The 14,006-nt window shown below is 52.9% G+C and overlaps 1 protein-coding gene across 2 annotated transcripts in view; it reads left to right on the forward strand.

Moving 5' to 3' along the window:
* Prkcb (protein kinase C beta) overlaps positions 1 to 14,006 on the forward strand; it is a 297,288-nt gene that overhangs the window by 137,123 nt on the left and 146,159 nt on the right. For both annotated transcript variants that reach the window (XM_077106018.1, XM_077106017.1), the window contains exons 4-5: positions 10,961 to 11,072; positions 13,240 to 13,368. In XM_077106018.1, the coding sequence (XP_076962133.1) occupies positions 10,961 to 11,072; positions 13,240 to 13,368 (241 nt within the window). The remainder of the gene's footprint in view (positions 1 to 10,960; positions 11,073 to 13,239; positions 13,369 to 14,006) is intronic.

Below are 14,006 nucleotides of genomic sequence, written 5' to 3' on the forward strand. Positions count from 1 at the left end.
TTACAGTATCGTGTTGGTGCTCAAAGAGTTTCAGAGTTTGCAGCATTTCCCGATTTGGTGGACTTGGGATGCTCCATGTGGATGTGCCTCATGTGAAGGTCATGGCCATGGGGACAGCTGGCCCAGTGTCACCCCAGGTCTTAAACAGTGTTCTGAGGATTTCCTTATCAAAGTCCTGCTCACCGTGGCTGGGAGCCCCGCCTGGGGCCTGTGTGGCGATGGCCGGGCTGGAAGCGCATCTCTGGACGGGGTTTCACGGGTGTCAAGGAGGGAGGCGTTGCCAGGTGGAGACCCACTGGCCTGGCTGTGAATTGAGATCCTTCGTGGAAAACACAGGCAGAAAGCCTGGCTTGGAAGAGACTAGGTTAATGTGACCAATGGCCATTTCGACCAGGGAATCCAAGGAAAATGATCAAGCCCCCCTCCTGAGTATTTTAACTAACATCTGATTATAAAACAAATGCACAAATAATTCTTCTGTATTTAACAATTTACCAATGCTAATTACATATGATTTTTTTTTCTCCTCATCACCCCCCCGCATCGCCTCCCTCCCCCACCCCCACCAGCCGTGGCTGGACATCACCCACAGTGGAACCCTAGCTCAGTGCCTTAGCTTACTTAGCTGTAGCACCCAGCTCTGCCCAGTGCCTTATAGTGTAAGGGGGGGGGGGGAAACAAGAAAAATGTAAAAGCAGGCGGTAAGGCTGGGGGAGGGGCTGGTGGGTTTGGGGGTGCATGTTTTTAGATACTAAAATATTACAAACCTGTAACATATGGAGGCAGGAATAGAGGGATCAGCGGAGCATTAAAAACAACAAGGATGCCTAAGAAACGGGTGTGCCCTAAAACATGCGTTTCGGATGGGCAGGGGAGAGGGAGATGGCATGCCTGTGTGGTTACGACTGGCTAAACGCTAAGAAAAGAAATGAGTGTCTTTCCCCAGAGCTCGTGCTGAAATGAATTTCAAAGGCAATGATGAGGTCAATGTCAAAAAAAAAAAAAAAAATTGAAATCACCAAAAGACTAGAGGGAAATATTGGGAAAGGCTTGTAAATACGACAGCAGAGACAGAGACCTTAATGGAGAAGGGGGAGATGGGACTTCACCGAGACTGTGGGTGCGCACACACGTATTGTGTGTGACGACAAGATCATCCACCAAACCAAAAGGCCCACAGAAACGTGGAGAAACAGTCCTGCGTCGATCCCAGGTGGGTAGTTCGTATCTTTAATTAACACTGAGGGAAGTTTCTGACAAGTGATTGGAAAGAAACCAACTTTACCAGACGCAAAGGACTCAAAGGAGAGGAAAGGAATGGTGACAATGGCGGGTTAAGTGTTTATTTTTGCTAGTGACTGTTGGGCAGTTTCCATACCCAGGTCTTCCTGAGCCCTCTCATTAACCCAGGAATTAGGTACTGGCATCCTCTCCCCATTTTCTTAAAGGGGTTAAATCACTTGCCCCCCGGGTCAAAAAGCTAATGATGACGCAGCCAGCAGTGAAGTTTGAACGTGGCTATTAATCAACCCTGAATGTCGCCTACAGTTTTCTGTAACCCAGGAAATCCTATTCAAGGTGCTGCCAGCGCTGACGCCGATAGACGCTTGTCACTGAAATTGAACGATCGCTTATTTGCCAGGGGGCAGAGGTCAGCAGAAGGCGGTTGCCTTGAATGGATGAAGCACCTCCACCTGGGGGGGGGGGGGCACATGAACTCTTTTATGTGGCCTCATCAGTTCTATTCATTCTCTCCTGCAGGAACAAACCTCAAGATTGTCACCCAATTACATTGTCCCCTTTCAGTGGTGGCTTGTGTAATTACAGCTTCTAACATGACACACATTTCAGTTCACTCCACCTCGGCCCACCCAGCCTCAGTGAAGCGTTCCCTGCTCTTCGGTCCCTGGGAACAGTTGCCTGGCCTCTTGCTGGTGGCCGGGGGCTTAGCCTGGTGGCACCCGGGTGTTCCAGCATCGTGGTGCGAGCCTTGAGTTTTGTTTTTTTTTGGGGGGGGGCACCCAATGCATCCTAACAAATGTTCCTCCCCTTCTACTTCCTTATTTCCTGCCTGCTTAGGTAATCACTTCTAGTGGGCTTCCTTGTGTCCTTCTCTTCCTACAAAGGTGCAACTATTTAAGAATATACTCTCTCATCCAGACTCATGCTCACATGAATAGCAACGGATATACACTCTTCATTCCCTTGGTTTATTTTCATTGTTGTTTGGAAATTCCAGAATAATATGTCTTGTTAGGGGTGTAGCTCAGCATAGAGCACATGCTTAGTCAGTGCAAGACTCTGGGATCAATCCCCAGAACCAAAAAATACAAGTGCGTGTGTGTGTGTGTGTGTGTGTGTGTGTGTGTGTGTGTATGCACATATGTATCCTTGATTTATCCTGGTTTGAATCTCACTCAATATATACAAGTATCAAAATATCATGGCATCCCATAAACATGCATCATATTTATGTATCAGTTCAAAGGATTTTGGTCATTAACCATTCAGTGATTAAAAGGAAAAATACATCCTTGAGGTTTTTTTTTTTCCACATTTGCACAGAGAATGTCCTTCATACCTGAGCACCCGCCCCTGGTGTGACACTTAAGCAACTCCCTTCCAGTGACACACACTGACTTGTTGTAAAGTTTTGCTATTGTAAATGAATAACTATGCACATACAGTGCTTCCTGGAATCCAGGAAAAATTCCTGGAAGTAAGAAGATTGGGTCAAAGGGGGAAAGCATTTGTGATTTTGATACATAGTGCCAAATTGCCCCCACGGTAGAACCGACTGGCCCGCCTGGGGGGATCACGCTCCTCCCTTTTCCCCAGCTTCTCCCCTACCCCCAGCTTCTCCCCTTCCCCCAGCTTCTCCCTTCCCTCCAGCTTCTCCCTTCCCTCAGCTTCTCCCTTCCCTCCAGCTTCTCCCCTTCCCCCAGCTTCTCCTTTCCCTCCAGCTTCTCCTCTTCCTCCCAGCTTCTCCCTTCCCTCAGCTTCTCCCTTCCCTCAGCTTCTCCCTTCCCTCCAGCTTCTCCCCTTCCCCCAGCTTCTCCCCTACCCCCCAGCTTCTCCCCTCCCACCAGCTTCTCCCCTCCCCCCAGCTTCTCCCCTTCCCTCCAGCTTCTCCCTTCCCTCCAGCTTCTCCCCTTCCCCCAGCTTCTCCCCTTCCCCCAGCTTCTCCTCTTCCTCCCAGCTTCTCCTCTTCCCCCAAGCTTCTCCCCTCCCACCAGCTTCTCCCCTCCCCCCAGCTTCTCCCCTTCCCCAAGCTTCTCAGCAGCAGCCATTGGTATGAACATTTTCAAACTTCAGGAGTTGTCTGTTTCATATTAGAGAATAAAAAAAGCTGATTTCCATGAATTCACATTCTTAAAAAGGTTTTTTTTAAAAAAAACAGGTTGATTAAAACAAAAATGACATACTGAGCTAAATGGTATTCTAGGTGGTATAGTCAACGGTGTTGTAGCTGATCCATAGAGATGCCAAACCTGGACAGCTCATGCCCGAAGTTTGGAAAGTGTCACCGTGATTGCTCTTTTTCCTCTTTGGAATAATAAGAGCAGGAGCTTGTGCTTCCTGGGGGCAGGGTGCTCTGTGGAGCGCTTTCTCATCACAGCCCATTGGTGAGGTGGGTGCTGTGGTCATCCCCACTTTCTGGACCAGGCACCAGAGACTCAGAGAGGGTGTCGCCTGCCTGGGGTCACACAGCTCACCTCGCCTGTGCTGGTTACTCTTCTTCTGTTCTGAGGTCATTTCCGGCTGGGCTCTCAGTCTGGCCTGCCCACCCATCTGCTGAGGACGGCACCTTCAGAGGCATTCATACCCTGTGTGTCTGGGATGATTCTGCTCCCACTCCCTCCTCTGGCCGGCCCTGGTGGGATGCACCTTTGCTTTTGTGCTTCGGTTCAGCCTCCTGGTGCCCGTGGCTTTGCCTCACCCCGGCCAGATTCCAGCCACCTGTGAACCAATCCACAAGGCCATTCAGACTGAGCAAGGCTACTTTAGGTTTGGAATTAGAGGTTTAAAGATTTTTTTTTTTTTCAGTTGGTCTTTGATCTGCACTTCCTTTCTCCTCAGCCCTCTGTGTCGGGGGTTAGGTGATGGGCTAAAGATGCTGAGCTGGATCTGCTTGTCCTTTGGCACCGGACATTTGTCACTATGGAGACTCTGGTGGGGGTGGGGGTGGGGAACGGGAGCCTGAGTGGCCTGTCACTGGTCAGGGCTGGATTTGGATGAGATGAAGGGTGGCCTCATCCCTGTTAGGTTGGATGCCTCGGGGAGGCTGAGGAGCAGCCAGGCAGCAGGTGACACTCAGGGGTCCCCACTCAGCCAGCCGTATGGTGGGAGCCTGGGAAACTTGGGCTCCGATCCCGGCTCTTCTCCTTCCTGGTGCTTTGTGACCTTGGACAACTTGCCTCTCTAAGCCCCAGTTTGCTCACCTGGAATAGCAAGACAGTAATGACCCCTCCGGTGCTGAGTGTCAGGAGGACTTACTGACCTGATTCAGCATGCTCAGCGCGGTGCGTGGCAGAGAGGAAGTGCTCCCAGGATGTTGGTAGTAAAAGCCACGACTGTCGATTGTTCTTTGCTGTTAGCTAGCTGTCTCCTGAATCGGGGTCAGAAGCGATTGGAAACTTGGCAATCCAGCTGCCTAGACCTAAGCAACGGCATGAACTAGTAGCAAGAGGGGTCATTCGAGGACCTTGTGGGAGGCTGATTCCTGGGGGTTCGAGCAATGACCGAACACCTGACATCCAGGGGCCAGGCTGCGGCAGGGTTGCAGTAGTTCCCAGCCTGCTTCTGAAAGCACTTTTCACGGAGCCAAATGAGCTCATTTTGGAGTTTAGGGGATATGTTCACCTGTGGTTGTCCCAGACAAAGGACTGACTGTAGGGAGGAGGAGGGCGAGTCGAGAAGCTGGCAAGGGGTGAGTAGGAAGGGGGAAGAGTCAAGACAGTAGGGAATGGTGGGGACTGTGGAAAATTGGAAAGCTCATCTCCTATCTAAAGGAAGGCACTGCTGCTCGGCCCTCAGACATGTGCGTCAGGTATTGACACAACTGGTGATTTCTCAAAAGGAGCTGGAAATTTACCTTGTTTAATCTGACATTTCATGACTTTTAAAGGTAGTCCAATTTTTTAAGGAATATCCTATGAACCAAGTGCAAGCTTGATATGGCCTGTGGGCTCTTGATCGTGACCTTTTGGCATGAAGGAGGAGCCCAGACTGGGATGGTTGAGGCTCTAGGTGGCCCAGAGGGGTCCACCAGTGTGGTCTGGGATCAGTTGGGAGCTCAGACTGTAAAATGAGGTGGCGGAGGGATTAGAACAGAGAAGGAGGCCACGTCTCTGAATGGGATCGAAACCAGACCCCAGGGAGAGTGGGGGCGTAGAGGTTGCCGGTCTGGTCCACCTGCGCCCTCTCACCTTGCCTCTGCAGGATCAGCAACTAAGGAGTTACCGCCCAGCACACCTCGGCCCTGCTGATTGGTCCAGTTAATCCATTCTGATTGGCCAGTGGGCGGAGCCTGTGCCAAAGCCAATGTAGAAACCTTGCTGGACTCTTCTCCCCGGTTGCAGTAATTGCCACCTTGGATTGGCTGAAACCCCAGGGAGAGCTTTAGAGGACACAAGAAGGCAGATGGAAGGATGCCAGGCCTCTGAGGGTCATGCATGCCAACCCTGGGGTCATGTGACCTTTGTCCCCGCTTCTTTCTGCTCCTGGGAGTCCACTTGAAAAACCACACGCCTCGGCCTGAAGCTGCGGGTCTCCTGGCCTCTACCTGCAGCACAGCTGCTCAGCAGACTTGACCCTGGAGTCAAGTGTCCGCTCTGCCCCAGCTAGCTACAGCCAGGGGTTGGACTTCTTCAAGAGCAAATGTGGCTGTGGGGACCCTTCCATGTCAGACCTGGGCAGATGCCCGGCAAGATTCCCCTTGAGGATCCTGGAGTCATGTCCAGGTGTGGCTCTGGGGCTTTATTCTGTGCTCCAGGTGGCAGGAGGGAGGAGGATGTAATTGATTGGGGGCAAGACCTGGGTGGTCTGAAGGTGGTCTCCGACGGATGGATGGAGTTGATACTTTACAGGCCTGAGCCCTGTGAAATCTGAGTTTGGGGACTGAACTCCCACAGCTTCTAAATAAACCATAAATTAATTTTAAAAATTTTTATTTGGTACCAGGGATTGAACTCAGGGGCACTCAACCACTGAGCCACATCCCAGCCCTTGACAGGGTCTCACTGAGTTGCTTAGTGCCTCATTGATGCTAAGGCTGGCTTTGAACTTGTGATCCTCCTGCCTCAGTCTCCTGAGCCACTGGAATTACAGGCGTGTGCCACTGCACCTGGCTAGGAAATCAACTTTTACTTGCAACCTGCCTAAATGACTTTACTGACCCTATCTGGCTCTGATCAGTCTTGTGCAGTCCTGAGTTATTTTTCGGTAACAGCACATCTTTTCTGTAACAGTTCTGGGCCTGGCTCAGAAACTCTCAGAGATGAACAGTGATGACCGGCTTTACAGCTGCCGCACATCTCGCTGAGCTCTTAGTTACCAGCTGCCCTGAGAAACAATGTACTTGTTGAGGCTGGGAAGCCATGTCACCCTTGGTCGCCGGCTTTCCTCATCTGTAAAACGGGTGTGTTAAGCAATAGGTAGCTCATAGGGATGTGGTGGGGACTGAATGCTTCAATGCCTGATAAATCCCCTGAAACAGCTCTTGATGTGAGTAAATGCTCAGTACATTACTCTCAATCATTAAATATTGACTGAGCGCCTTCTTTATGTCAAATATAATAATGCCCCGGGGATACAGCACTTAGCAGAATTGCCTATATAATCGAACTTGTGAGAACCATCAGATTGTTTAAGTGCAACCATTCGGAAGATGTGGCAGAGCAGGACACAACACTCCCTGTCCCTCCCCCCACTCCCCCTTATTCCTGTGATAAGGCAGTCTGTCTCCTTCCTTCACAAATGCATCTCCAATACCTAGGAAGGACCCGGCCCTCCGTTAACTGGGTGAGTGAATATGGATGAATGAATGAAGCGCTGTTTTAGCTGCTCCTTGGGAGATGAAGTGTTAATGGCGTGAAGGTGGGGAGAGAGGTGGGAAGGGAGAGTAAATTGGTATCAGCACATCTCTGCAGGGGACCAGCCAGGGGACCTTGAGAAGTTAGTCTTCAGCCTGGGCCCTTTTCACAATGGTTAAAATGGGAACAAATAACACCTTCCACTGGTGTGTCCCGAAGACTGGAGTAATCCTGAGACACCCAGCGCGCACCTGCCACTCTCAGTATTCAAGTTGTCTCTTCCCTCCCCATTCTACGGGACACTTGATATGTCCTATCATGGAAGGGACATGTGGAGATGGAGAAGGCTCTTGATAGTATTTGCTTAGAACTGCTTGAACCCTTCTCCCTGAGATCTGGCAAAGACATGCTTACATGCAGGAAAACCCACAGAGGCCCTGTATGGTGAGTTGGGATTTCTTCCTAAATCTTAAAGGAGAGCTTCTGAAGCCCTCGGGTCTGTTTTCTTGGGTACAAGGTAGGTCTACAGAGAGTCCAATCTTAACTGACAGCAAAGTCTTGACTTTAGCAATGTCAGAAAACCCAGAGGGGACCTCAGAAACCAAGAGGAGAGAGAGAAAGTCCCCAGACCATGGAGGAGAGTTGGCCCGGGCCATTCATGCCAAGCTTCTCAGGGTCAGACCATGAGACCTGATCCCAGCAGCCTCCGGGGAGAGGTGAGGAAAAAAGGTGGCGTGCCTGCCTTTTAACTCCTGTGCAAGCTCCACCCACTGGGCCTGGGCCAATCAGGGCCTTAGAATCTAACCGACCAGAGAGAAACTCCTCCTCCTTGGAAGTAGAGTAGGGTCCGGCAAGAAGCCCAGAGCTCCCCCTACAGGCCAACACCAGTGGTGCACAGGGTTTCTTTTTAGGTGGATTTGGAGCTCGCACCCCCAACCTTAAGGTGAATGCTCAAGGGACACCATAGGACGCGTTCTATGGCACAGGGCAGGGGCCTTTTTCTAGGAACCTGATGTCTGACTCGGTCTCTGTCCAGGAATGGAGACAAGGCGGGTTGAGCTGCCGTTCAGGAGCCTTTGGATTCGGTTTGGCACTTTCCAAGCTCCGCTGTTGTTACTAAGGCAGCACCGTGAGCAGGACAGGCGGCTGCTGGGGTCCTTCTGCATACTCTGAGCACTGCAGGACACTTCCGGCCAGAGCAGAGTGGACCAGCCTCTCAAGCCTGGCCGTCCAGAGCTCTGCAAGGGCCAACAATTCATCTCTCTGACCTCAGAGGTTTGCAGAGCCTTGAAAGAAACTGCAGCTCATTAAGAAGAGGCAGGGCGACAGAGGCCGGCAGCAGCTGGGGATTTCCAGGGAGGCCTCTTGAGACAGCTTTTCATGCAACCAGATTCATTTTATTTTTAACAACAGTAAAATTCACCCCAGTTACTAGACCATTCTAATCACTAATAGAAGTCCCCAGATGCGCCTCTTTCTGCTGAATCCCTTTTCCACTCCTGACCCTTTTGGATCACTGATCTGTTTCCTATCCCCATGGTTCGCCCTTTCCTGGAACGTCCTATAAATGGACTCGTGCATCGCTGGGCCCTCTTGGTTTGACGTCTTCTCTTAGCCTGCCGCTTTGGGGGCTCCTGAAGGTGGTTGCCGGGTCTGTAAGATGTCCCTTCGTATGGCAGAGAGGCGTTCCATTGGGTAGATGTGCCGCAATTTATGTCTCCTCTTGGGAGCTATTATGAGCAAAGTGACTCTAAGTCTTCAAATACAGGTTTTTGGATGGACACACGTTTTCATTTCACCTGGGTCTAGATTGCCGGGTTGTGTGCCGTAAAGAGTATGTTTAACTTTATGAGACGCAGCCACACTATTTTCCAAAGGGCTTGGCCATTCACACTTCTTCCCTCCTGTATAAAAATTCCAGTGTGTTTTCTTCTCACTGGTACTCTATCTTTTTTTTTTTTTTTTTTTGGTACTGAGGATTGAACTCAGGGGTACTTGACCACTGAGCCCCAACCCCAGTCCTATTTTGTATTTTATTTAGAGACAGGGTCTCACTGAGTTGCTGAGTGCCTCACTTTTGCTGAGGCTGGCTTTGAACTCATGATACTCCTGCCTCAGACTCCTGAGCCTCTGGATATCTTGATACTTGTTTTAATTTTCTAAACATTTGGCAATTTCAGTAGGTATGTGGACTATTTTTAAAATTAGCAGTTTCCTTAGGAGGACCGCTCATCACTTCAACAGCACATAAAATAGTGTCTAATTATTGCATCTATTTATTTATTATGGCATCTATTTATTTGCTTCCTTGTTTGCTTAATGGGTCTGTTACTGGCTATCAATTTCAAGCACACGCTTCCACCTGCAGAGAGAACTGTGCATTGGCTGAGCTAATGGAGGAAGAGAGAGGTAGCTATAGCAAAGACTGGGGTGTCAGATCAGCTCTTGGGGGGCAAACCTAATGCGTGTGCTATTAACTTGAGCCTTGCACTGTTTCACAGGGAAAGCAACTTTTGCACTGGGTTGGAAGAAAGAAGGAGTTTCGTAGTTAGAAAGGAGGTGCACAGCCCGAGGCTGATGTGGGTGTGGCTCATTTGGGGGTGAAGGAGTTCTGTGTGCTGAGAACTTAGTTCTATGGCACAGGGCAGGGGGCTTTGTCTAGGAACCTGATGTATGACTCCGTCTCTGTCCAGGAATGGAGACAAGGCTGATTGAGCTGCCGTTCAGGAGCTATTATGTGCCAGGGTCATAGTAATAATAATGCAGAAACTTCTACTGCTTGCTATGTGCCAGGTGGATTGAAGATCTCTCGACGAGCTAATCCGTTTCTTCTTCCCAATCATCTCACCCTATAATGATAGTCTGAGCACTATCATTATCTCCATTTTACAGACAAGGAAACAGAAGCAGAAAAAGAGGTTCTGTAACTTGCCCAGAGGCATGAGACTGAGAAGGAGCCAGGCAGTTGATTCTCCAAAGTCTGTACCTTTAACCACGGTGCTACACTGCCAGGTTGGAACATGCCCATTAGTTAGGGAAACCTGTAAGCTGCTCTAATAAATAGCCCCACAAACATAGTGACTTCAACAAGACAGAAGCTACATGTTCTCTCAGGCGTCAGCCCAAAGGGACAGAGTCCAAGGCTGAAAGGGTGGCTTTGTCCTTTCCATACGTGGCTCCCAATTTGGGTTCCAGGTGGTCACTTTCAGTTCGCAGGCAGCAGGGAGGAGGAGAGGGGTCAGGATGCTCATTGCTTGGAAGGGAATGATCCGGAAGCGCACACATATCCCAGGAGCCGGAACCCAGCCGCCCAGCCTCACCAAGCTGCAAGGGAGGCTGGGAAATGTGGTCCCTAATTGGCTGGCCGCGGCCTCTGCTAAATCTCCAGGTTCTGTTATTAGAGGGAAGGATGGATGTTGGTGGGGACCTCGCAGTGTCTGCCGCAGTTGGCAGACTATTGGTTGGACTTGAACTTTGTTCTGTGGGAGATGAGGAACTGGCAGATGGGCTGTGAGTGGGGAAGGCAGGATTTTGTGCCTAGACTCGAGTTTTAGATCACTCCAGCACTTGTATGGAGAATAAAGGGAAGGGGGAAATAGGAAATTAAATCTGGTGCCTGTCACTTTGTTTTGCTGCCTCTGAAGTCCCTGCCACAGGTAGGAGCCAGTCACTTGGGTTCTTGGGTGGTCAGTTGGAGGGTGTGCAGGCTGAATGTGTGCTGGGGCGGAGCTGGAGTGGCCAGCTCTTATTCACTCCCTTGGTGACCGGTTGTCCCAGGGATCTAGCTCAGGTCCCAGCAGGTGTGACGAATCCAGGGAGACCCCGTCCCGTCCTTGGTGAGTTCTCCCGTGACACTCGGCATAGCGTGGATCCTGGGCTTCCCACACTGACTGGCTTCTTTTGGTTGTTGTTTCTCTTGACCTTAGGATCCCCGGAGCAAGCACAAGTTTAAGATCCACACCTACTCCAGCCCCACGTTTTGTGACCACTGTGGGTCCCTGCTGTACGGACTCATCCACCAGGGGATGAAATGTGACAGTAAGTACCTGCGCTCTCAGGCAGCCTCTATGACAGGCAGAGGCAGCGGGAAGGTCTGCTTCCTCATGGTGTGGGGTCCAAGTCTGCGGCACGTTCTCCCAAGCCCTGGGAGGGGCTGGCGCACCCATTATCCATCGCCACGTGATGGTCCTTCCACCCACAACACAGTGGCCTTAAATAATGGCCGTTTACTTAGCTTATGGCTGCACGAGGCAGGCCTTTGGGTCTGGCCAGGCTCAGTGGGTGCGGCTGAGCTTACTCATGCATATGGGGTGGGTGAGTGGGCTTGGGGGGCATCTGGGTTTGCAAGCCCTCCTCCAGGTTTCCGGAAGGATGGCCGGACGCCCCCTGGGTGACGGGACTGCTGGGCCGCAGGTCTTGCTGGTCAGTAGGCTGGCCTGGGCCTGCTCACTGAAGCCCCAGGGTTCCCAGTGCTTGTGGAGGCCCAGCCCATTGGAGTCTTTGCTGGTGTCTCTTTGCCCAGTTGGTCCCAGCAAGTCACGTGACAAGGTGCACAGAGGGCGAGGGGATCCTCCGTGGTGTGGACCTCGGGGAGGCCCTTCCTGCAGCTGAGCCCCACAGATGTTTCCAACAGCAGCGGGCGGGCTGCTGTGCTCCTGTGCAGGGCAGACCTCCCTGTGCCTGCAGCGCCCGCGGGTCTGGGCGGGCAGAGGGGAGCCCCGTGGTTCTCTGCCAGGCTGGGGCAGGCGGGACTCCTCCATGTTAAGCAAAGGTCTGGGGGCCTCTGGGGCTGGAGAGCTGTGGCTGCAGAGGTGCAGGGAGGCTCCAGGAGCTGGTGGCTCCCAGGGGCCAGTTGGCCTGTGCAGGCTGAACAGTCACAGGGGTCCTGAGGCCCAGAGGACAGCGGGAGGACCCTCAGGGGCAGAGAGGGACAGGAGAGGGAGAGTGGGATGGGTGAAGAGCGCGAGAGTCAGGCACACACACATTCACACGTGGACAGACTCAGAGGGACAGAGGGACACATGGAGCCAGGCACAGAATGCTGTGTGGCTCAGCTGAGAGAGCCTCGGGCGGAAGGAAAGACAGACAGAAAGACTGGGACCAACACAGAGGTGTGCACTGGCCTAGTGATGGAGAAGACCGACGGGAAGGCACATGGGAGAGAGAGACAGAGAAGCCCAGAGGCAGCGAGACATGGAGGGAGAGGAAGAGACTGTCGCAGGGGCAGAGACGGACAGACCTGCTCCCTGGTGCAGCTGAGGGGGCCAGGGGCACAGAGGAGCAGGGATCAGAGCCAAGGGAGACGCACAGATGCAGGGACAGAGGGACAGAGATGGCGCAGACTCAGGGAGGGCTGCAGAGGCACCCATGGGACAGCCGGGGCCCCCAGCGAGACGCAGGCGAAGCGGCCACCCTGGTGCGCTGTTCCCCAGGAGCCGTTCCTCTCGTCACTGCGCCCTGGACCCCGGGACGTGGGGCTCATGCTCCCAGCAGGGTCCCGGGGGCTCACTTCCTTCTCCCCCCACAACTGCTTCCCGCGCTTGGCAGCCTTCCCGTGGTGCCGGGGCTTGGGCTGGCTGGGAAGGGGTCCTCCGCACCTGCCGCTCCCTGGGGTCTCCCGAAACGCCCCCTGGGGCGACTCGGCCCCGCCCCAGAGGACACGGTCACAGTCCTGCAGCGGCCCCTGCTGCACAGACTTAGGGACCCCCCCCCGCCCCCGCCCTGCACCGGAGGCGACATGGATGACACCGTGGAGGACACGGAAGGGGGCATTTGTGGGTCACGGGATGCTGAGACGGTGAGGGGCCACATTCAGCTTATCGGCGTGTTTCGTCCCTCGTCCTCTGGGTCTTCCTGCTTCTCTGGTCACAGCGGTCTGCCTAGACCCCCTCTTCGGATCCCCGCCTGCCCTCCCCCGGGGAACCACCCAGGGGACACCCTCTGGGGCAGTGGTGGTCACAGTGATGATTCACGGCTGTGCCAGGGTGGCCGAAGGCCCGGCCCTCTGCCCTCAGTTTGGGACAGCTCTGAAGGTGGGACTGGGGAGAGGGCTGGAGAGGCCTTTGGATGAGATCTTGGCAGGGCCGCTGGTCACTGCCTCCAAGGAAGAGGAGCAGGAAGGCCCAGCCGGCCCCAGAGGGAGGGGCAGATGTCGGGGTCCCCGCCCGGCCCGCCTGAGCCGTGCCCTCTCTCTCTGCCTTGGCAGCCTGCATGATGAATGTCCACAAGCGCTGCGTGATGAACGTCCCCAGCCTCTGTGGCACCGACCACACGGAGCGCCGTGGCCGCATCTACATCCAGGCCCACATTGACAGGGAGATCCTCATCGTTGTCGGTAGGTGGCTCTGGGGCTTCTGCAGACGCTGCCCCGGGGCCTGGCCCAGCTTGACCTGGGTGTTTGAAGAGGGGGATGGTGGGTGGTCGGGTGGTCCGAGGGGCCGGCAGGGTCGTGATGCCCCTGTACCTGACAGCAGGTGTCCTTAGAAACTGTTCGCCCTCAAAACTATGCTCCAAGCCCCTCTGGGGCCTTGGTCTCAGAGGGGGACCCCCTGAGCCCCCTGGACTTCTGACTTTCTTTTCAAAACTTTTTAATTGACGTATGATAACGGTGTGTACTCCTGGAATACAGTGTGATATTTTGACACAGGTGTACAATGTGTAATGATCAAATCAAAGCAATTAGCATATCCATCACCTGAAATTTTCCCTGTGTTGGGTACATTCCAGGGGCTCGTAGCTTTCACAGGATTCTCCAGTACCTTTCTATTCCTCTTTCCCATTCTTTCTCTCAATACCTTAGAGTGCAATTCTATTTCCTTTATTCAGGTAGTAGAGAAGGGATGCTTGGTTCTTCCCCAAGCATTTCCAGCCTGGGCGGGGGAGGGGGGACCATAGTCTTGATGTTTGACACCAAATTTCAGAGAATGCTATGTCTTGGAGAAGAGGAAGGAGGAGGTGTGAAATCCAGGACGC

The sequence above is a fragment of the Callospermophilus lateralis genome, chromosome 19 (genome assembly GCF_048772815.1).
Source record: "Callospermophilus lateralis isolate mCalLat2 chromosome 19, mCalLat2.hap1, whole genome shotgun sequence".
NCBI lineage: Eukaryota > Metazoa > Chordata > Mammalia > Rodentia > Sciuridae > Callospermophilus > Callospermophilus lateralis.